Source organism: Balaenoptera physalus (assembly GCF_965194825.1).
Source record: "Balaenoptera physalus genome assembly, chromosome: 10".
In the NCBI taxonomy this organism is placed as follows: Eukaryota; Metazoa; Chordata; class Mammalia; order Artiodactyla; family Balaenopteridae; genus Balaenoptera; species Balaenoptera physalus.
The window spans coordinates 33,604,177-33,629,226 of NC_138889.1; the positions used below are offsets into that span (position 1 = coordinate 33,604,177).

Below are 25,050 nucleotides of genomic sequence, written 5' to 3' on the forward strand. Positions count from 1 at the left end.
ATGGCCACACGATGCACTATTTTGTTTCTCCCTCTGTGCCTCATAGAGTGCTACAAATACAGTTGGTACTCAGTAAAGAACTTCTGAATGATTATTATTGATTTTGTACCATCTTCAAGGTTAACACCCCTTAGAGTCTCCATCAGGGGTAACCCAATGCAGGCCCTGCAGGACCCAGTCTTGGCAGGGCTTCACACTCCACAGAATTTGGTTCCATAATCAAAGATAATTTAAAAGTCATTTTAATCTTTACTTCCATTACTTGAATACTATAGGTAATTCAACTTGTAACCCACAGTAGCACTTCTTAAAACCTCCTTGGCCCCATTCTTTTCACTTCAGTACATTTCAAGTCCACAGCTGACTTTAAGGCCCAGTCTCAAAATCTTCACCAATAATTCTCTCTCAACTTCATCCTTTGTGGTTCTTGGTTTTGCTTTTCATCCCCTTTATCTTCTATTTCTTCTTCCTTTCAGCCAAAAAATTACAGCCATTTGTATCACCTTGGCATTCATTCTTACTTCTTCAGCTCAGCCCCTCTCTCCTCAGTCTCTGATTCTTTTTCAGGAAAGTTCAGGAATAGAGCGGGCACACTCAGCCCCTCTCTTGGAAGGAGACCCAGGAGTTAGGACTGGGGGAGAAGAAGGGGGAGGAGGTGGGAGAAATCACAAATGCTTATAATGTACTGTCCTTTCTTTTATTCTCATCACGCAATGAAATTCTCATATATTTTTTATTTGGGGTGGGCTACATGAAAGTTCTTTGGAAAAAAATGTGACAAGTCATAAAGGTAAAATGATGAAATTTTCTTTGAGGACGGAGGTCACGGCCTACCCACCCTCTCCTCTTTGGGGTGTCACCTTGAGGGCATATAATAGGCCTGATAAAAATGGTCTGATCTTTTGATCGTACAAAGCAGAGTCACAGGCCTTCTGACCCTTGAAACTGTAAACATTTACTCTGGAATTAGCTCAGAGGTCTCTCATGGGTATAATGAGACAATTACAAGGTACATCATCTTGTCTCTCACAGAGATAAGTTTTCATTTTTCTCTCTTCTACTTTCTGCATAAATCTGTGTGGAAATTTCTCCAAATTTTGTATTCACTTTTGTGATATCTTATATGCATGTTATCACTGATAATGCTTACCTAATAGTAAAATTACATTCTCTCTCTCTTCTATATTGGTACAGAGGGGTCTTTTGTTGGAGTCTTTGTTTTCTTTCCCCAACACTATGATATGGTCCTCCAAACAACAGTTACATCTGTTTAACTATATTATAACTTATTTAACTTATTATAACTGTTTAACTATATTATAACTTATTTCATCTCTTCCCTCAGTCCAGTAATACCCAAAGTGCACTACTCCTAGGTGACAGCAGACTTAAGTAATACTTAATACTACTTGACATGCGTCGAGTAGGTACCAACAGATAATCACTGAAACTTTTTATTCTCCCTGGCTATCCCTGTATGCAGAGACTCAGAAGGACAGAAGGACAGTAGGACGGAGTTCAGAAAGTGTGACTGAATATTCCAGGATAAGGGATGTAGAGCTACCACTCATCCAGTTCTCAAGCCACAAACTTAGGATTTTGCCTTAATTTCTCTTTCCCTCAAACACCACATCCAATTGACTCCACACTCAATCTACATCCCAAATCCATTCAGTTCTTCCATTTTCACTACTTCTACCCTAGTTCAAGCCTATCATGCATCAGCCTCTAACTGCACTTCCTGTTTCTACTCTTGTTCCTCTCTATAGCAGCTGGTGTAATCTTTTATAAAAATATAAATCATAAAATGCCACTGCCTAGTCTTTAATGGCTTTTCATCATACTTAAATTAATACCCAACTCACCTGAAAAGCCCCAAACCTCATTTTATACTTCTCTGCTTCAGCCACACTTGCTTTCTTTCTGTTTCCCCAACACACCAAGCTTGGTTAAAATGTACTTTCCCCTGGTTTTCACATGGCTCCTTTTAAGGACTCAGTTTAACTTCTACCTACTTAGAGAGGACTTACCTATATATTGTAAGGTAACCGCCCAGTTGTTCTCCATCACATTGCTGTGTTTTATCAGCATGACACATTTCTAGTTGTTTCTTGTGTGTATGTATGTTTTCAATTGCTCAAACTTTTGTTGAATGGATGGTAAGCCTTACTCTTCCATTTCCTAGATGGGAGATAGGAAATACTGAGCAGGGATCAAAAGTCTAAGAACTTTATTTCAGATTTTTCTTTAACTTCCTCACAATAGCTATTTTATCTACTGTCAGTTTTCTCCATCGTGATTAGCTCTTACTATAGAATGGCATGGGGACTGGCAACTAACTCCATATGAAGTCTTGAAGAAATAAGAACACCAAAGAATGGGGTAGGTGGCAGTGACTTCAAACAGGAAAGGAAAGTATGCTGAATCCCTATAGCCTCCTATAGAGAAGAAACAAAAAGAGTCGAAGTAGGAGCTGATAAATAACCTGGGACTAAGAACGGAAAGGCCCATGGGACTTCCTAGTGCCCGCCACTGAAATCTCTGAACTCAGATCTCACCTTCCTACTGTCCTCATAGCACAACATAATCCTGCCAGATCCATACTGAAAACTCACCATCACCACCTCTCTCACAACCAAACCCTTCAGATTCAGACACAACTCTCCAATTCCTTTTTGAGAAGTCATTCCTTAAAACTTTAGTCCACCAGAACTCTCTTCTCTGATCTCCTTGTTTCAAAAGTAAAATCCAATTGTGGAGCTCATTGGTCTTTCTTTGTTTGTTTATCTTTACCATTACTTGGTGGTTTTTTTTTTTGGCTTGTTTTATTTTTATTTTTGCTCTTGTCTTAATCTTAGAATCCTATGTAGCATTGAACACAAGATACCCAGTAAGGTTTTTTGGGGGGTTTTTTTTTTGGATTAATTGAACAGATTCACACTCTGGCTGCAGTTTGTACCCTCAGGGACAAAAAAAAGAAGGAAAAACTAAAAGGAGAGGGAAGAAGAAGGTGTGAGAAAAACAGGGACTCTAATATATAGGGAAAGGAAGCAGGGGTGCAGAAGAGGGAAAGGACCCAAAAAATCAGCTTTCATTGTGAAGACTTAATCACAGTTTATAACATGTTGTCAATCTGCTAAAATGGAAGTTGACAGGAAATTGGCAGAAACAGGGAAATGGCCACAGGCCAACTTATACTCTTAAATCTTTCCACTGCCTTGCCTTATTTGCAGCTACCTCACGGTCTCAAAGCCAGGTAGATTCTGATTTGTTCCTCATGCAAATATGGATTTATCAACAGACTGATTTATACATAGCTAGAAAGTAATAATCATCTGTGGACATCAAACCGGATGAGGCTTCCTCTATCACCTCTTTCTTTTTACAAATAAAAACTTACTGTGGGATATACGTAAGTTTCAGTGGAATAACATGAAATCTCAATATCTCTTGAACAGTCATAACAGAAGCGGTTTCTGCTATTCCTATCCAGAAATTAACTCACTTTGAAACCACTCACTTGGTCTATCAGGTAGATCAGTGTTATTCACTGCTATTTCCTAGCACCTAGCATAGTGTCTGGTACATGTCATGTGTGCAATAAATTTTTGGATATTGACTGATTGGATTAATGAATAAAGGATGGTTCCAATCTCTGGTGCACCCTTAGGTGACCTTAAGCCAAAGATACAGACATACGGGAAATACAGGATGGATTTTTAAAAAGGACATAATTGAGGGAGAAGATTACCAGAGTTTTGCTGCTTTATCTCTACCTAAAATTCAATCCACGAATAGAAACTGAATGCCTTCTATGCCTTCTATGTGACAGGAAGTGTGTTATACCCTCAGGTACAAATATAAAGATACAGACCCTGGATCCAATGTGTGCTTTTCCATGACTACATCATAGCCTCTAATCACACTGTTTCAGTTACTAGACTGTAACTGTCAATGTATCTGTCTTGCCACTATATTGTAAGCTCTATTAGGACATTGCCCATCACACAGTAAGCACTCAGTAAATAGCTGGTAAAGTATCTGCTTAAAGATGCCTTACCAGCTGTTACCAATTTACCAATGGAAATTGTAGCCTACTAGGGGGAAAAGACATAATGAACCGTATAAAGTCAGGATTCTTAGTTTTGAGAAAGAAGAGCTAACTCTTGCTGATATAGCAGAAAAGGAGCATGTTGAAGATACTGGGTGGCTCTCAGAATTACTGGAGGGTAAAGAGAATCATGGCAGATGCTAGGCCTCCAGGAATAATGCACAAAATCACTACAGAACTAGTCCGGTTAGGAAACTGACTCCATTGCAGTTCCCCACCCATGCCACTTCTGCATCGGAAACTCAGTCTTGCAACCACTGAGAAACTGCTGTTGCCGTCAGTGCTGCCAACAAAGTCAGCCACCTCTGCTGCTACTCCTATCAAATGTCAAAGAACCAGAGAGCACCCTTGTTCATTGGCAGCTGAACCAAGGTTGGAAAGACAGGTTGAGCCTGGATTGTGCAATGCTTGAACAAAGGCATAGGCAGTCACCAGAACAATTTATTCCTAAACCAGATTCCCCAATCAAATGGAGTAACCAAAAGCTAAATGTGCAGTGCTTGCTTTTTGCCCATGGTGGATGTCAATGAGTATTTGCAAGTTTGGTTGAAACAACAGATGGGGAGTCTGCAAATTTAGGACAGACTTCCCCACTTAATCCCTATGATTAGTCATGTCTATATGGATAGCCTTACCTGAGATCAGAAAGTACTATCTCTCATAACATATTTTTGGGAATACAACTATGATATCGTGGCCCTTATGTCATGAAATCTGGGTCAGGTACCAAGAGAATCAACAACATTTAGATCTGCCACATTTAGAGTGTTGGGAAGCGGGGTGGATTCACCAGGATTTTAAGTGCCCTGGATCCTTTTCAACCGAAGGTTTCCCACCCAAATCAGGACTCAATCTTTGTCGTTCTCTTGCATCAGCCACGGGTTGCTACAGGTCACTTCGGAGTTTCTGAGCAAAAACAAAATGCAATCTGTAGGAGCACTGCAAGTCAAGACAGGTGAGTAGAATTGGCTCCAAGGGCTCAAGAGGAACTTAGCCAAAAACTATTCAAAACAGGTTAATCCATCTTAACTGGGATAGCAGACCCCAAGGAGAGAAGGGACTAGGTTAGACGTGTGCAACCTCGGCCTTGTTGGCTATTCTTGCCTATGAATAGCTACCAATTCTTCCAAGTCCCTCCGCCACCATCCCCCCGCGTCCACTCGGATAATCTCTTTAGGCACGTTAGCTAGCCAGAGAAGCAGGGAACCTGTGGAAGAGGATGAGGTTATTTGGGGTATAGAGATCATGGATGTTTTACGTATGCACTTAATCAATTTGTCGAGCCCCTCACCCCCGCCCCATCTTAGGCTGGGTCACTCGGAGGAAAAAAACCCTCTTTCCTGTACCTCCCTTTATGCTGTCCTCGCCTGCGACTTCTCCCTCTCACTCCGAGCCGCAGCCTCCGTGCCTCACCTGAAAACTACTCTTCAAAGACTTCCTTCCGGGCCCAGCAAAGCCCGGCGTACTCAGTATCGGGAGAGGCAGAGGTGCTCACTTCTATCCAAAAACCAAAACTGCCCTTTCCGAAAAAAAACAAAACTGCTCGACCGTTCCGGGACTCGCATGCGCGCGTCAGAGGGGGAAGCGGCTAGGAGGGTCCAGCAGCTAGGAGGGTCCGGGTGCTTCGAATCGCAAACCCCGCCCCCGCGTGTCGACCCCGCCCCGCCCCGCCGCCTCAGCCCCGCCCCGTCCCGCCGCCGGGGCAGGCACGCGACGCCCTCTCCAGGCCAGGCTCTCGCGCCCTATTTGGTCTTTGGGGGGCAGGCGGTGGGAGGCGAAGCGTGCGCGGCGGAAGGGGACGCAGGGCGGGCTCGGGTGCGCCAAGGCACAGCTCTAACCAGCGCAGCCGCCACCTCCTCGGGAACCCACGAGGCCTCCGCGTCCTGCCTCGGAACAATGGGACTCGGCTCGCGAGGTATCTTGGCTGTGCTGGCCCTGGGGGTCGTGGTGGGGGTAGCGCTGCTGAAGATCATCGCCGACAGCACAGACCCGGAGGGTAAGTGGCTGCGGGGATCGCCAGCCCTGGCCCCGGGAGGAGTTGCGCTGCCCATCGGGAGTTTCCAAGTTGGATCTGGTTGTGCAGAAAGTTCTGCAACTCTTAGGCCAAACGCACGGGGCAGACCTGGAGGTGACCTGATGGCCCCATCAGGGGGAAAACTGAGACTTGGGCCAGTCCCCCAGCTGCCCCAAGGCCGCCTGCTTAAGAAATGGTCCGGTCCTTCCCCTCAGTTTTTCTGCAAGCAGCGGACGCAGGCCTGGAGGAGTGCGTATAACCTGTTGAGTTACCGAAGGATGGGCCTTCAGCAGGGGTTCAACTTAGTTGTTACAGTCTTTCCCCGAAGTTAATGTTTTCCTGGGAGGTTAGAGATTATCTAAGCCTTGCTTTTGTAAACGATTAGATGGATTGAAGAATATGTCTACCGATTCCTGAGCAAACATGTCTACCAGTTAGTTGCGGAACCTTTTAGGCGTTTTCCGGTGTTTCATCGCCTAATTGTGTATTATCAAACCAATTATTTATAGTCTTAAGGACCCCAGACGCTTTGGGGCTAGTGTAGCTGGTTGGGAGCTTTTGGGGAGTGCGGACAGCTCTCCCGGGCGCAGGTGATGCTCGTGCTTCTGTGGATGGGCGCTACCAGCCCCTTGTGTACCGTAAACACCGGCCGAGGCGGGCCGAGGCGCATATCAGCTGTGCAGCCTTAAGATCACAGCTGCACTATTGTTAGGAGTCCACGACGTCGTCAGTAAAATCACAACAAAATGATTTTGACATTTCTCTTCTGGGGGAAGTGGAGGTGTCCCTTTAGGCCCTTGGCCCTTTGGGAACTTTTTGGGTAAAGTCGTGAAAACTGATTTGCTGTGTAAATTCTGTTTTCTCTTTGTCAACTCTTATAGAAGTCAGGTCACTGATTAATGGTCAGTAAACTAAATAAGTTAGTTTAAATGACCCAAGTTTTTCCTGGTTTTAAATTCTATCCACTGTGTATTACATTAGTTTTATCCAGCAGTTTGCAAAACCAGACGGTTCAGGCACAACACCTGCTTTTGCTAGAATAATCTGGGTGACTTAGACAATAACAGTTTTCGTTTGTTTTGCTGAATTTTTTTGTTTGCCGAATTGCACATGTGACAGACTGACTTTGTAGAGCTAATTTTGAGATCGTTTCAGGAAAGAATGATCAGTAAAATCATGTCTGTCATATTTTCAATATTATGAGGTATTTTATTGTAAAAGTGAACTATCTGGAATTAAACAGTATATTTTGCTGCTAATTTTATGCCAATATTTATGTGAGTTGGTCTCCATTTTTTTATTTGTTACTTTGTGAAAGTATACCTGCTTATTGTCTGTCTAAAGAATTACTGAGTAGAGAAACTGAGTGTGCTTGCTTTTCTTGCCCTCATAACAGATTTTTTTTGCCCTGTTTTAATACTCACTGTTTGACTGTTCTGTTTGTTACTTGATGTCTCACTAGACATTAATGCTATTTGGAAAACTTGGCATGTTCTACTATATGAAAGCCTTGATTTCATGAACTAGTATAACCAATGTGAGCTGGAATCCATTTCTGCAGACTATAAGGTCACCTTGAAACTAGAGTAAAGGAAGGTTCTATAGAGGATGTCTCAAAAGAGCAAGTAAACGTTGTCCTAGTCTTTATATGCAGTGTGTAATCTGTATAAAGTGTCATTATGAAGTACAGTGATTTTTGTCGTACTAGAGCTTATATAGCTAATTTTTACTAGACTCTTTTCCTGTGCTCCTCACACTATGCTGAGGTCCATACTTCATCCCATTGGATCCTCACAGTATTATCCCCATTTTATAAATGAGGAAACTGAGGCTTAGAAGTTACCTAATTTATTCAAAGTGAAACAACTAATACATGTTTGATTTCAGAGGCCAGAATCCAAACTCTCAATTAACCATTTTGCCACTAAGCTACAGTAGGTGATGTTGGCTCTTCAAGTAGATAATACTTTTATCCACAATGCTGTCATTGCCCAGAATATTGTGGGAGAAGATAAAAACATTATTGAAATTCTTCTTTTAAAATATCCTTCACAGTCTGCTGCATAGTTTCATAAATATCTTCAGTTGAAGGAGGAGGGATACTATGAAAAAGTTAGCAAGCCAGCAAACAGGATAGATTGTGGTAGTGCAATGAAAGACATAAGGGTGGGGGAGGCTGTTAATCAGGACTCTTGGTGGCAAGTGACAGAAACCCACCTTAAACAGCCTTAGGGGAAAGGAAGGACTTTATTGACCCTTAAGTGGAAAAGTCCAAGGATTAAGGTGGCTTCAGAAATGATGCATTCAAGAGTTCAAATAGGTTGCTAAGAGATGGCCATTTCCGACTCTCTAGATTACATCTATCAAACCATAGGCAAGCCCTAGTTAAAGTGTTCTTAGCCTGCAGGGGGAATCCAAATAACAGGGACTTTCTAAAGTGATTCCCAGGCTTCAAAAGCCATCATAATGGGTAGCCAGGTAGGATATGAAATTAATCTTTAATGAGCCTATGCCACTTCATGAACTTAACTTTCTTTTTTTCTATTTAGTGCAATATTCTATTTTAATACTTGGTCATTTTGTCAGGTAAATCGTCAGCCTCCTTGTACTTAGATTGTCCATGACATTCTTTATCTCTTAGGACACAGAAACAGTGCATGCCCATAGTAGGTACTTCATAAGTATTTTTTGAAAAGAGGAGAAAAGGTCCTAAAGCTAGAAAGAGCTTAGAAAGAACACTGCTTCTGCCTTCTTCCTCAAGCAAAAAAAAAAAAAATGGGTTGTCAGGAAATCATCCCTCATAAGAGTGACAACAGCAGGGAGACAAAAACAGGAGGCTCTCGTAGCAGTCTAGGCAAAAGACGAAGGCACGTGGTAATGGAGTTAAGTAGATAGAGTCTAGATCTTTTTGGGGGGTAGAACTGAAATCATTTGCTAATAGATTGCATGGTGGAGTGAGGAAGAAGGAAGAATCAAAAGATGACCTCTTGGTTTTAGGGTTGAACAACTGGTAATGCAACAACTGGGGACACTGGGGCAGAAGCAGGTTTATAGCAGAAAATCAATGGTTCCATTTTGGCACTCACAAGTACAGGCTTTGGAATCAAACAGCCTGGTCCAAATCCAGACTCTGCCACTTACTAGCTGGGTGGCCTCCTTTGGGTCTCAGTTCTGTCACTGCACGACAGTGTTCCTGTCACAGAATTGTTGTGAGGGTTAGATGAGCTAATGCAAGTTACATGCTCCCCATGAGGCCTGGCATGTAGTAAGCCCTTAATAATGTTGGCAATTATTTGCTACCTGCTGCTAAATACATGTGTATAGTCTACTGACCCTGATCTTTTTCAAGTTTAATCTTCACACTATATCCTTTTGTGATAAATGGATTATGGTTCCAGCAAGAGGAAGAAACGCACAGTAAAGATAGCTCCTTCAAAGTTGTTATTGCTTACTTTCTTTGTACTTTGAAGGTTTTTTGGGTAGGGGAAACCTATCTTTGTGAAAAGTACACAATAATAAACTTACTTGCCTCCCATGTAGTATATGTGTTAATCTTCCATTATACAAAGACCAAAGATGAATAACCCACTCTGAAAAGTTGCTTAACTGGGGCATAGAATTCTTCCAAACTTTTTCCAAAATTTAAGGTACTAGCTAAAAATTCAAAGAATTATACTGAGAAGACTTGCAATTTTAAATGAAAATCCTAACCCACTTCATCTTCTCTCCATTGTATGAAGTTAGGCATGTTGGTGGTAACAAGACCTAGGGGCACCCATTAATAGTAAGGGCCCCTCCCAGGATGGTCCACTCTACTCAGAAGAGCAGAGTTGTCAGTAGCAAAAATTCCTCACCAACCACTGTGTCCTCATGTGGGTGAATGAACTTTGGCAAACTATTGTATCATTGGCTGGCACATAGTAAGTACTATATAAGTGTTACATTAGCCATGTGTTTTCTGTCTTGAAAAATCCAATAATACAGTCCCAGATTTACAGTTTCAAGGTATATTTCATAGCAACAGTGGCAAAAGTAGAACTTCCTGTGGAATAATCTACCCTTCCCCCACACCACCCCCACCCCAGAGACAGAAAGAAACATATTGCCAGTGTTCTTAGTTAAATATTAAATGTCCTTTCATCACAGGATATTTCTTTGTTTTTATAGGATCTCCAGGTAAGAAGAATCCTATGTCTGTGGAAAACTCCAATGATAACCCAATAGGTGAGTTTAAAAAGGTTAGGAAACGGATTATCTGTCTAGGATACATAAAGTAATATCAGCTAGTCAAGTACATGTAAGCTGGTACACTGACCTGTCTTAACCATGATTTGTTCATTCATGAATCCCTAAAGCCTACCATCAAGGGCTGCCCTTTAGTGGGCATCAGTAAATGATAGTTCACTGGATTAATAGTCTTTCTCAGTTTAGCAAAGATGTGAATAAATTCTAAAACTAAAAGCATACTGGAATTTATTACTGAGTTCTGAAGCACATTTTTAGGTATGACATTTTGCACTCTGCCTATAGATATGTACTATGAATATGTAAGTCTGCTGATCTTGCCGGTAGAACAAGTCACGCTAAGCTAGTCAGCCACAGCAGCCTTAATTTGCCTTGGTGGACTCCAGGGAGACCCTACTTATATTTCACCCATCAGTTAGATTTCAACCCACCCTCTTGCTTCCCTATTGAAACAATAGATGAGGCCCTTTTTTAATTTTTTGGCTGCACTGGGTCTTCTTTGCACCTTGCAGGCTCCTCTCTAGTTGCAGCACGTGGGTTGCCCCACGGCATGTGGGATCTTAGTTCCCCAGCCAGGGATCGAACCCGCATTCCCTGCATTGGAAGGTGGATTCTTAACCACCGGGAAAGTCCCAAAAAGATGCTCAAGCACTTTTCTTGTGCTTTTAGTTTGGGACAAATGGATTTCTTTCTTGATTTTCTGAGTTCATTAGCATGGAAAGATAGGAACCAGGCTGATGTTATAAATAGTAAACCATCAAGGCATGTTTCTTGTAAGCAGTATTTAGTTTTTCTTCTTCCTGTCCTTGTTATTAAGAGTTGACAGAGGTAGAAACTAGAAAAAGGCATGCAAATCCTATCACTGGACCCATTTTCTCTACTTTTATTCAACAAATATTTATTGAGTGCCCTAATGTAAGGACACATTACAAAATGGACCAAGCCCTTACTTCTTGGAGTTTTTGTTTGTTTTTTGTTTTATGTCATTGTAGAAAAATACACATAACATAAAATTCACAATGTTAACCATTTTTAAGTGTACAGCCCAGTGGCATTAAGTACATTCATATTGTTGTGCAATGTCATAGAGTTTTTTTTTAATTAATTTTTTTGGTGAAATATAGTTGATTTACAATGTTCTGTGAATTCCTGCTATACAGCAAAGTGATTCAGTTATACATATATACACATTCTTTTTTATATTCTTTTCCATTATGGTTTATTACAGAATATTGAATATAGTTCCCTGTGCTATGTAGTAGGGCCTTGTTGCTTATCCATTCTGTATGTAATAGTTTACATCTACTAACCCCAAATTCCCAGTCCATCCCTTCCCCACAGCCCCCACCCCCTTGGCAACCACAAGTCTGTTCTGTATGTCCATGAGTCTGCTTCTGTTTCATAGATAGGTTTATTTGTGCCATATTTTAGATTCCACATATAAGTGACATCAAATGACTTTCTTTCTGACTTACTAAACTTAGTGTGATAGTCTCTAGTTGCATCCATGTTGCTGCAAATGGCATTATTTCAATCTTTTTTATGGCTGAGTAGTGTTTTATTGTATATATATACCACATCTTCTTTATCCATTCATCTGTCGATGACATTTAGGTTGTTTCCATGTCTTGGCTATTGTGAATAGTGCTGCTATGAACATAGGGATGCATGTGTCTTTTTGAATTATACTTTTGTCAAGATATATGCCCAGGAGTGGGATTGCTGGATCACATGGTAATTCTATTTTTAGTTTTCTGAGGAACCTCCATACTGTTTTCCATAGTGGCTGCACCAACTTACATTCCTACCAACAGTGTAGGAGGGTTCCCTTTTCTCCACACCCTCTCCAGCATTTGTTATTTGTAGACTGTTTAATGATGGCCATTCTGACTGGTGTGAGGTGGTACCTCATTGTAGTTTTGATTTGCATTTTTCTAATAATTAGAGATGTTGAGCATCTTTTCATGTGCTGTTGGCCATCTGTATGTCTTCTTTGGAGAAACGCCTCTTTAGGTCTTCGATTGGGTTGTCTGCTTTTTGGTTGTTGGGTTTTATGAGCTGTTTGTATATTTTGGAAACTAAGCCCTTGTCGGTCGCATCTTTTGCAAATATTTTCTCCCGTTCTGTATATTGTTTTTTCATTTTTTTATGGTTTCCTTTGCAGTGAAAAAGCTTATAAATTTGATTTGGTCCCATTTGTTTGGTTTTGTTTTTATTTCTGTTGCCTTGGGAGACTGACCTAAGAAAACATTGGTATGATTTATATCAGAAATGTTTTGCCTATGATCTCTTCTAGGAGTTTTATGGTGTCATGTCTTATATCTAAGTCTTTAAGCCATTTTGAGTTTACTTTTGTGCATGGCGTGAGGGTGTGTTTTAACTTCATTGATTTACATGCAGCTGTCCAACTTTCCCAGCAACACTTGCTGAAAAGACTTTTTCCCATTTTATAATCTTGCCTCCTTTGTTGAAGATTAATTGACTGTAGGGGTGTGGATTTATTTCTGGGCTCTCTATTTTGTTCCATTGATCCCTATGTCTGTTTTTGTGCCAATACCATGCTGTTTTGATTACTGTAGCCTTGTAGTATTGTCTGGGAGGGTTGTGCCTCCTGCTTTTTTCTTTTTCCTCAGGATTGCTTTGGCAATTCTGGGTCTTTTATGTTCTGTATAAATTTTAGGATTATTTATTCTAGTTCTGTGAAAAATGTCATGGGTAATTTGATAGGGATCTCATTAAATCTGTAGATTGCTTTGGGTAGTAGAGCATGGGGTATCTTTCCATTTCTTTGAATCATCTTTAATTTCCTTTATTAATGTTTTATAGTTCTCAGCATATAAGTCTTTCAGCTCCTTGGTCAGGTTTATTCCTAAGTTTTTTTTTTTTTTTGGTGTGATTTTAAAAAGTAATTTTTTTTACATTCCCTTTCTGCTATTTCATTGTTAGTGTAAAGACATGCAAGTGATTTCTGTATGTTAATCTTGTATCCTGCTACCTTGCTGAATTTATTTATCAGTTCCAATAGTTTTTGTGTGGCGTCATCAGGGTTTTCTATATATAGTATCATGTCAACTGTATATAGTGACAATTTTACCTCTTCCCTTCCAATTTGGATATCTTTTATTTCTTTTTCTTGTCTGATTGCTGTGGCTAGAACTTTTAGTACTATTTTGAATAGAAGTGGTGAGAGTGGGCATCCTTGTCTTGTTCCAGAATTTAGCAGGGCTTTCAGCTTTTCACCATTAAGTATTATATTGGCTGTGGGTTTGTCATAAATGGCTTTTATTATATTGAGATATGTTCCCTCTATACCCATTTTGGTAGAGTTTTTATCATGAATGAATGTTGAATTTTGTCAAATGCTTTTTCTGTGTCTATTGAGGTTATCATGTGGTTTTTGTCTTTTCTTTTGTTGATATGGTGTATCACATTGATAAATTTGCATGTGTTGAACCTTCCTTGTGAACCTAGGATGAATCCCACTTAGTCATAGTATATGATCTTTTTTATGTGTTGTTGGATTCAGTTTGCTAGTATTTTGTTGAGAACTTTTGCATCTACGTTCGTCAAAGATATTGGCCTGTACTTTTCTTTTTTGGTGGTATCTTTGTCTGGTTTTAGTATCAGTGTGATGCTGGCTTCATAGAATGTCTTTGGGGGTGTTGCCTCAACAGTCTTTTGGAAGAGTTCGAGAAGTATCAGTAAAATTTCTTCTATGTATGTTTGGTAGAATTCACCTGTGAAGCCATCTGGTCCTGGACTTTTGTTTGTAGGGAGTTCTTTTTTTATTACAGGTTCTATTTCACTTCTAGTGGTCGCTCTGTTCAAATTATCTATTTCTTTTTGATTCATTTGTGGTGGGCTGTATGCTTCTAGAAAGTTGTCCGTTTCTTCTAGTTTGTCAAATTTGTTGTCATATAATTGTTCATAGTATTCTCTTATGGTTTTTTGCATGTCTGTGGTATCAGTTGATATTTATCCTTTTTCATTTCTTATTTTATTTGGGTTCTGTCTTTTTTTCTAGGTCTTGGTTTTATTGATTTTTTCTATTGTTTTTTATCTCAATTTTATTTATTTCCTCTCTGAGCTTTATTATTTCCTTCCTTCTGCTGACTTTAGGTTTTGTTTGTTCTTCCTTTTTTTGATTCTTTTAGGTGATAGGTTGGGTTATTTTTTGAGATTTTTTTCTTGTTTCTTGAAGGCCTGTATCACTATGAACTGCTTTTGCTGCATCCCATAGATTCTGTATGGTTGTGTTTTCATTGTCACTTTTCTTAAGGTATATTTAAATTTCCTTTTTGATTTCCATGTTGACCCATTGGTTTCTTAGTAGCATTTTGTTTAGTTTCCATATAATCAGGTTTTTTTCATATATCTTTTCTTGTGGTTGATTTCTAGTTTCATGTCATGGTCAGAGAAGATGCTTGAAATAATTTCTATACTCTTAAATTTGTTGGGGTTTGTTTGGTACCCTAGTATGTGGTCAGTCCTAGAGAATGTTCCATGTGCACTTGAAAACAATGTGTATTCTGGGTTTTTTGGATGTAATGTCCTGAAAATATCAATTAAGTCTAACCGTTCTATTGTATCCTTTGGATCTTTGTTGCCATTGATTTTCTGTCTAGAAGATCTGTCCATTTATGTGAGTAGGGTGTTAAAATCTCCTACTATTATTGTATTTCCATCTCTTTCTCCCTTTATGTCTGTTAGTATTTGTTTCATGTATTTGGGTGCTCCTATTTTAGGTACATATATGTTGACAAGTGTAAAAATCCTCTTCTTGTATTTGTCATGGATTTTTATTGTTGTGGGTTTCCTAATGCTCCATGTAGTTCATACTCTCAGTTTCCTCTGGGCTTGGTTTTTATTATTTCTGCTGTAGATAGTCAGAATATACTTTTATTCTAGTTACAGTAATTCTACAGAAAAATTTTCAATTGGAAAAAAATGACTAGATAGATTACCCTAAATGTACTTGTGATTATTATTGGGCAGTTGTGGGAGTGGTTTTTTGTTTTTAAATACTTTATTCAGTTGTTCGGTGTCTTTTCCTATTGGCCTTTTTTTTTCATTTTTAAAATTTCAATTTATTTAAACAGACTAAAAATAAAGCACAGTTCACCCTTTACTCTCATGCCCCCATCCTCAACCTCTGGCAGCCACTGATTTGTTCTCTGTATCTATGAGCTTGTTTTGTTTATTTTTTGAATTCCACATATAAGCGATATTATACAGTATTTGTCTTTCTCTGTCTGACTTATTTCACTTAGCATTATGCCCTCACAGTCCATCCATATTTGTCACAAATGGCAAGATTTCCTTCTTTTATATGGCTGAATAATAGACCATTGTGTATATATACCACAATTTCTTTATCCATTCACCTATCAATAGACACTTAGATTGTTTCATATCTTGGCTATTGTAAGTAATGTGAAATGAACATGGGGGTTTGCATATCTTTTTGAGTTAATGTTTCTGTTTATGTCAGATAAATACTGAGAAGTGGTAACTGAACATACAATAGTTCTATTTTTAATTTTTTGAGGAATCTCCATACTGTTTTCCATAGTGGTTGCATCAATTTATGTTGCCACCAACAGTGCATAAGGGTTCCCTTTTGTCCATATCCTTCACAACAGTAGTTATTTCTCGTCTTTTTGATAATAGGCGTTCTAACAGGTGATATCTCATATGGTTGTGATTTGCATTTCCCTGATGATTAATGAAGTAGAGTATCTTTCCATGTACCTGTAGGCCATCTTTATGTCTTCCTTGAGAAAATGTTTATTTAGATCTTCTGCCCATTTTTAATTTGATTGTTTTTTGATGTTGAGTTGTATGGGCTCTTTATATATTTTGGACATTAACCCCTTATTGGATATATTATTTGCAAATATTTCCTCCCATTCAATAGATTGCCTTTTCATTTTGCTGATGGTTTCCTTTGCTATGCAGAAGCTTTTTAGTTTGATGCAGTCCCACTTCTTTATTTTTGCTTTTGTTGCTTTTGCTTTTGGTGTCAGATTCAAAAAAGTCATTACCATGCCAACATCACTGTCAAGGAGCTTACCACCTATGTTTTGTTCTAGGAGTTTTATGTTTTCAGGTCTTTTGTTCAAGTCTTTACCATTTTGAATTTATTTTTGTGTATGGTGTGTCAACCTTAAAAACTAAATAGCCAGTTATTTTACCAGCAAAATGAGTTCATTTGGGAACAGCAGACTAATTGTAATTCAGGACAAGCAAAATATGGTGAATCATAGGCAAGTCTGGAGAACAAAGGAGAGAAGCATGCTTTTATAGAGGAAGGCAGGAAGTTGGGAGGGCCTGCTTCAAACAGAAGTTCGTTGGAGGAGAGCAGGAGTGCAGGGTGATAGCAGCTTCTCATTGGCTGGATGTGGTGGTTTCTCATGGGCTGGGCTGTTGCTGGGCAAGGAGAAAATCTTTCTTCCTTCTTCTGCGGCATGTAAAGTAAACTTCTTCCTGTTGGGTCTGCAACTGGCAGTGAGAGGTAGTGTATGAGAGCTCTCCCTTCAGGGCTTCTCAACTTCATTTTTAAATGAGAGTTTCTTTATTTATTTTCACATTTCCCCCTGTTGATCAAGATCTTTCCTCAGAAGCATCACTGATCAAGAGTCAGGTTTTGGTGATTCTGTTCCTTGGTTTGAGGAAGGTCCTTTCCTGGTTGTCATATCCCACATTGGAGGGAAAATGCACAAGTTGGAAACTGTTGAAGCTACATTTGAGTAACAGGGAAAGGTAGGAGGGAGAACTCTTAGACACTTCTCATGTAAAGTTTATATCTTATCAAGGTCATAGCATTTGGAGATCATCTCAGAGTATTGAGTTAGAATTTTCTCTATTTGATGCAAAACCTCTGCAGAGATTTGACAGGCAACCAGTACAAAGTTGAAAAATAATTATGCAAAACAATAAAAAGTAACAGGACAAATCCAAGTTGTTTGATGATTGTAAACCATAACCCTAGACCCGAAGGTAGCCAGCTGAACAAATCAAAGGACCATGGAGAGAGTCAGGTGAAATTCCTTGTAACCAGTACACTTGCTCCCTGATCTTCTGCAGTTGAATTTCTGTCTTCCCAGAGGCATTAATCCATATGTGACAGGGGGTATTTGCTATTACACAAATGCCTCCTTGTTCAGCAAGTAGACAAACAAAGGCTATATGATTGTCCAAAACTACCTTAGCCAACGAGTCATGTGATTATTGTTAGGCAGCTACTGCCTTGGCTGTGGAGTTGGCTAGCTCTCCTAATGTAAGGGAGAGATTTTTGATTATGCATTCCCTTGTTCTTACCCCAACCCATGGGAGAAGGGCTCTCCCTATGGAGGCAAACCCAGAGTCATGTGTGCTTCCTGGAAGTTCCTGTTTAAGGCAGCCATGGAAGTTTAATGGGGAGAACCAATGGGAGGCTTCTGATTTGTTACAAATGTTGACAGTTAAATGTCCCAATAAGCATTGGCCTCCAGTTCACCATCTATCTAAACATTCATATACCCGTGAGAAATGTCATCCACTAGAGAAAAAGATAAAACCAGGTGGAGAAGAGAACTCCATCTAAGGTCTGGTTCTTCATTAGCTAGCATTTCCTGATTGACCTTTTCAAGCCAAGGGTCAGAGGAATTGGGATGACATTCTGTAAGGTACTATCCGAGCCTAAAGGTGTCTTTTCTAAAAACCTTGCAAAGAGAAGTTTGCCCACTTGTATTTCCCTTGGGTGTAGGAAAACAGATGGTATTTTAATAAGGAAAAGGGTGTGGGAGAGTTAAGGTCGTACAATTGGTCGTACAATTGTTATGGTTGGAGAAAGATTGAAACAAGGCATGGGAACACCTGCATGTAACAGCCTAACCAAATAGGTAACACCTGTAAGCTTGTAGGTATAATTGACAGTGGCATTTGGGACTAATGAGAAATTAGTTTCAGGTAAAAACGATGGATTTCCAACATCATGAACAGTTTGGAGTATCTAGTGACAGATCCAGCAGTCAGAGAGGTTTCCTCTTTTGCAATAGATTGGGAAATGCAGATAAGAGAATTGTCTTTTCAAGAAAGAAGGGGAGAAAAAGGTGTATACCTGTACAGGCCTGGTTCAGTCATCTTGGAAGAGCTGTCTCCTTCAGGTGTCATCTGCTTCAATTCCTGTAAATCTTTATTTTCAGGTCACCAGTTGGTGTACCGGTCCAGTCAGTGTTTGATGCTTTCTTGAGATGTGATGTGTTAAATCCGAGTCTATTTTTTTGAAGTTTGGCAACACAAGGGTTGGTTAACAGTGCCTGATAGAGGCCTTTCTAGTGGGGTTGAAAGGAGTCTTTCTAGAGATGTCTTTTCCAATAGATGAAATCTCCAGGCTGCAGTGTGTGGTGTTTGAGGCCTTCATCTCCCAGGAGTGCACTATGAAAAGATTGCTCTACTAAAGTATGGTTATTTTTGTGACACACATTTTAGGATACTAACTAGAATTATGACTGATAACATCATACCAGGACATATCAGAATTTTATACAATTTCTAGAACATTTATGTTAATAACATTCACCCATGCAATATAACTTAAAAAGGTTTATTATAGTTTATTTGACAATGCTTCCCATGTAATTTAACATACCAAATAAGCCTAATTAGTTTAATATCTCTTTGTAAAGAGAGAGAACAAATCTTTTGAGATGTTGTAGGAGCTCTGGAAATGCCCAGGGTTACTTTCAGGTCAAAAAGACATTATTTAGAATTTGATTTTTGGAAAGTTTGTCAAAATTATCAAAAGGTTTTTGACACTTGACTAAATGAAATCACAGATTATTATAAAGCAATACTTTATTATCTAAAAAGCTTACATAGTTCTGAGCAAAACTTAGTTCTTTTAAAATTGAGAAGACTCTGTTTTCCCAAGTAATCAAAGACCTGATTAAGATAACATGAAGCACAGGAAATAATTTTGATAAAACACAAAATCTTTGCTTTCTAAGCAGGTTACTTAAAAGATAAGAATAAACCTTTCACAGAATCTTATCAGGAGCAGATCAATAGTCCAAGCAAACTTTGTTCTTTTAGTAGATGAAAGAAAATTAAGTTCCAGTTTTACATAAGTACACTATTGATATTAAAGGTTATTTTTTTAAACCCTTAGGACAAATTTGTTCAATCTTATCCAGCTTGATCACACATAAAACTTCTTTTCCAAGATTCTCTTTCCACAAACCTCCTACAACTTTCTTAATATCCCTTCAGATTTTGTTCTGTGTTTTTTCCTCTTTCCCTTTCTGAAATAACAAGCCTCACTTTAGGACAAATTACTTTCTTTTCTCTCAACAAAAACACATCTCTCATACCTTCTTTTACCAAAAACACACATCCTAGTTTTCTTGCATATGGAGATGTTTCCCTTATTATTTCTAGTAGCTTTAATCATGTTGAAGCATTAAAATTTTTAACACTAAGTAACCTTAATTTCTAGTGAAAGTAAGAAAAAGAACTGAACTGTTAGACCAGCATTCTTTAGATTGGTCAGTTTATGAATACATTTCATAATTTCTAGAAACATATGCTTTCTCATAGTACAGTTTTTTAGCATGGTACGAAGAGTATTTACTAAGAGAACTAAATATCTTTAGTAACTCTATAAAAGAAAGCCCAAAGTGGATAAACCTGGGTTCAGTATTTAGTGTTTCAGAGTCTTATCTTATTTGGAAATGATTCAGGTATTCAATGAATTTAACTTAACTCATTATTTAACTGAACTTAGTGAAACTTTAAGGTTCCAGATTACCAAAAGATTTAGGGAAACTATTTTAAAAGTTTACCCAAAAACTTTTTATTCTGTGTACATCTATTTAATTTACTTGTTTGTAACAATCATATTTAGGTTAATTATGACAATCTGATCATACTAAGTTACTTTTCTTGAATAATATTTTTCTTGAATAATTTTCTGAATGATCATTAAAGATCAATTCAGTACTTTGAGAACAGCTTCAGAGTCAGTGAGATGATTTCAAATACCCCTTCTAGCACAGGGAAATTTATTCTGAGGGGAGAAAAAGCATTGCCTCAAAATATTTTTCTGAAGAGACCAGATAATACAGCTATTATAAAAATATTTTGTTCATTGTGTAACATTTTCCATAACTGTTTTATTCCTTTTATATCCTCTATTTTCTCTTTTGTAGTAACACAGTTCTAATCGTTGAAAGGTTGTCTTTTGGACATACCGTTTGCCAATTTATTGGATGCAATTTAGCACAGTTTATTTGGCACCAATCCCGAAAGGAAAACAGCGTCTTTGGGGAATCCTGTATGATGTGTATTCCAGGAATGTGCTGTTGGGAAAAGTGGAGACAGCCAGCAATACTACAGCATCGGTGCCTATTGCTTTTGTAGGACTCACCACATTGGATTCAACAAATCCAGTTTTTCTCTATTTTGTTTGTTTTTCTGGTCTCTGTCTAAGTTCTATGAGTGGTATCTATGATTTATTCATCCTGGCACCTAACACTATGCCTGGTACGTATAGTAGGTATGCACACATGTTGGTTGAACTGAATTGTGGAACCAAGTACATATTTTGTAGTTGCTGATTTAACTTATCAAAGAACCATTATATATGTTTTTCAGACAAGACTGGTCCATGCTCCAATCTTACCCATTATCATAGCTGGATTTTTTGTTTGTTTGTTTATAGAGTAAGATAGATACTTGAGGTCAAAGAAACAGGAATTAAGGTTACTTTCTAACTGTACCACCGAATTATATGTAACAGTTCTATTTTTTTAATATGCTCTAATCATTATTTGAAGACAGACATACTTTTGACATTCTTTTGTGCAGGGACTTGTTTGATGATTTATAAGCTTATAGAGAAAATAATTTCCTCCATTTCATGTACAGTCAGGGGCTTATAATTTAGGGTCTGTGGATGGATGGGTTTATTCTTCATGGTGCAAGGAAGGCACATGCCCAGATTATTTTTCATAAAAGGGGTTTGGGCAAGGATACAAGGAGATGTAACATGGTCTAGAATGGACAGTAGGTCTCAGAACAACAGCTCAGTATCATTCAGGATACTGCCTTCTCCTCAGTCAGTTAGCATCAATGCTTTCCCCAAAAGGGGAATCTCAGAGGTTAAGGGTACCACCGTCCAGTCTGAAGCTCTGTTCTTGGGCATAATTTTACAAAACCAGATTCAAAGCAGTTGATCTTCCCTAACATTCTATCCATACACAATTACCTTTGGCTTGGTAACCCATCCTTGGTACAGTCACTTGGGCTACTCTAGTAGGGTTGGCTTTATCCACAGACCTGGCAGGACCATAGCAATTTTGAACAGATGGACCTGATTTGGAGGTTAGATTTCTGCAGAAGAGGGCAGCGGAAATTTGGGAACAGCTTACTCAAGTAATTATTCCAATTTTTACCCCCAGTGGAAACACTAAAAGTCTTACTGAAGTAGAAGGAATTTTACTTCAGGTATATAATCCCATATTCCTTACTACCTTCTTTTATTCACTTTGGGTAAAATGTTTTATGTGTGAAAGAAACATTAGATGGAAACTTCCTGTTAGGTTGTAAGCTGCTATAAGACAGGAACCAGTTGGCCTGACAGGTTGCTTCAGATGCAAATGGTGTTAGACAGACAGACAGACAGACATGAAGGTATAGATATTGATACTTGTTTCTAACTAGAGAGTTGATGTAGGAAAGAATTTCCCTGACAACTCTGAAGGATTAATTTGTACTTAAGGAACTGCTTCAACTCCTCAAAGACTGTTTATTGTGTTCAACTCATGTTTTTGAGATTGCATTTGAAAATTGCTGGTAATTTTTAACATCATCAGGTTTTGTCTCAAGGAATGTAGAGTGGGAAATCATGCAATATTATGTTCAGTTATAGAGTGAACAGATGTTTGTTTTGACTGCCCACTTTACTATTCACTGTTTTAGGCACAAGGCATACAGTGATAAATAAGACAGATTAGTCCCTGCTCTCAAAAAGTTTATAATCAGGTGGGGAGAGACAGACTATAAGGAGATAAACAACTAGAGAAGATGATTTCAGATCGTGATTTTTAGAAATAAACAAGGTAATATAAATATGTAAATACATAAACAGGGTAATGTGGTAGAGAATGACTGAGGAAGGGCTGCTTCAGACTGGGTGGTCAGGGAGGACCTCTCTGAGGTGGGGTCATCTGAGCTGAGCCCTGACTCACAGGGAGGAGCCAGCCCTGCATATACCAGGGAGAGAGCGCTGCAGGCAGAAAGAATAAATAGTGCAGGTGTGAAACAGGAGTGAGCCTCTTCTGTCCAAGGAGCCCAGGCAGGTCATGTGGCTGGCATGCAGCCGCGGGTGTACACTGCAGTTATGTTATCACATATAGGAAATTATGAAGTGGAAATACAGTATTTAAGATGTAAGAGTTGTATTTTGAAATGTCAAAAACAGAGCAGGCTCCAGAAGAGGAGGCCGAGGGATGTGGATTCTGCCAACTTCATTAATTTTTCTGGGTCTTTTTTTTTTTTTTGGTGGGAGGGGGGTGTTATTTCTTCAAACATTAAAATGCTACAGTGATTCTAAACCACTATGCATCTTCATACTCTGCACTCTCAAGACAGCAGGTGTAATAATAAATTGGAATTGTTCTAGTGTTTTCTTTCCTGAAGCGTGCCTCTATCCTGAAGTTATAATTAGGAGCCAAATGAAATGCTTCCAATTCAGATCAAGAACTGCTGCTTGCACTTTATTATGATGTGAACATCTAAGGGAATATCTAACGTTTAAATCATTTTAAGGGTTAGAGATAATGGGGCTGAGTTACCAGCCTGCTGTATGAGTTCTGGGAAAACCCAGGAAATTGTGAATGTTAGCTTCAGTTCGTGGGGGCAGCGGGAGGGGGGAAGGTCATGATGAACGGAGGTTAGGAGAGATAAACAGTGCGGGATGCACATGCACTGAGAAAAGTTTGAGCAATTTTTTTATACTTTTGTTCCTTTTGAAAAGCCAGAAAAACAAAAGGTGGTGTAGAAGATAAACATAGGTCCTCTCTCCCCACAAAAGTAGGCTTAGGGCAGAAAAGCCAACCATCAGACCCTCGGTTCCTGTTGTCTTTCAGTATGCCCATGAAGGGGCTGCCACACATTGAGTGCCCCATGGGTCCTTGTTGAATGTGAATTCTAGTTTGAATAGGAAAATGGACTCAACTGGGATTGAATACACAGCACTTCTTTTTTATCTTTCTTTTTCATGGAAATCTAGTAGGCTTGCTCTGGACTCTCGTGACTTCTTTCAGACTAAGATTAATGACTTACCTACCCAATTATGTGCAGTAATACATAGAGATTTCTCAAGAATAACTTCCCCAGATGCATAATGTTCCAAGGAAGAGACTTTGATGTACTGATTATAGAGTTAAGCAGTAGTTGGTATCAGGCATTCATCTTTTTGCTTGCAGTATCTTCTTTTTTCCTTCATATTTTAATTTTGTTTACAACTTATTATACAATAGGAGTAATGCATGTACATAATTTAAAAGTTCAAACAGTACTTGAAAATATGAAATACATAATACCAGTCTTCTTTTCTCTATGGAGTCCCACTCAGTCCTTTTCCCAAATGTACTTCAACAGTCAAAAGCCAGATTCATTATCCACCCAAAGATCTGCTCTTGTATTCCGTATCTCACTTGAGGGACCAACCATTCATATCTAAAGCAAGAAATGGTTACCAGTTTTACATGTATCATTCCAAAACACAATTTAAGCATAATGCAAATGTAGCATATGTGTTTTTTATGAACATAAATGAATACTGCTAAGCACACTGTTCTCTACTCAGCTGGTCTCACTTATCCTCATCCTTCCTAATGGCTACGTGGACTCCACGGTACAGATGCAGCATAAGTCATTCACCCAGGCCCCCACTGATGGATATTTAGGTTGTTTGCAGTCTCTGTAAGCAGTGAGCATCCTTCCTATTCCACGCTGGTATACCTCTGCTAGGGCACCTGTGGTGTTCTTTTCTAGTGGTGGGATTGCTGAGTCAAATCATGCATGTATTTTAATTGGTGATATATTGCTAAATTTTCTTCCAAGAAAATTGCACTAGTTTACTCCCACTGACAGTAAAAGGTGCCTGCTTTCCACGCCTCGACAGCACTGGGTAATAGCAAACATTTTAATATTTGCCAGTCTGATATGTGATTAATAAAAAGTCTTATCATTTGGAGTTACAATCCTTTAAGTTTAGAATATTTTCATATTGGTTTTGGGGGGTTTTTTGGTTCTTTTTTTAAAAACGGCTTTACTGAGATATAATTCAGCCATTTCAGGTGTATAATTAAGTGCTTTTTAGTATATTCAGATAAGTGCAGCCATCATCACAGTTAATTTGAGAATATTTTCATCACCTCACAAAAGAAATTCTGTGCCCTCTAACCATCATCCCCTTATCCCCCATCTCACCCCGACCCCCAGCCCCAAGCAATCACTAATCTACTTCCTCTATAGATTTCCTTATTCTGGACTTTCATATGAATGGAATCATTGTAGTATGTGGTCTTTTGTGATTGGCTTCTTTCACTTAACATAATGTGTTCGAGATACATCCAAGTTGTAGCCCTTTTATGGCTGAATAATATTCCACTGTATGGATATACCATATAAT

General features: G+C 38.9%; 1 protein-coding gene across 1 annotated transcript in view; it reads left to right on the forward strand.

Annotated features, from left to right (window-relative positions):
• Nucleotides 1–5,356: 5,356 nt before the first annotated feature.
• Nucleotides 5,357–25,050, forward strand: part of TMEM123 (transmembrane protein 123) — a gene marked incomplete at its 5' end in the record, with an annotated part of 78,230 nt that continues 58,536 nt past the window's right edge. The window contains 2 exons of the mRNA XM_082409585.1: nucleotides 5,357–6,107; nucleotides 10,293–10,349. Coding sequence (XP_082265711.1) covers nucleotides 5,357–6,107; nucleotides 10,293–10,349 — 808 coding nt within the window. The remainder of the gene's footprint in view (nucleotides 6,108–10,292; nucleotides 10,350–25,050) is intronic.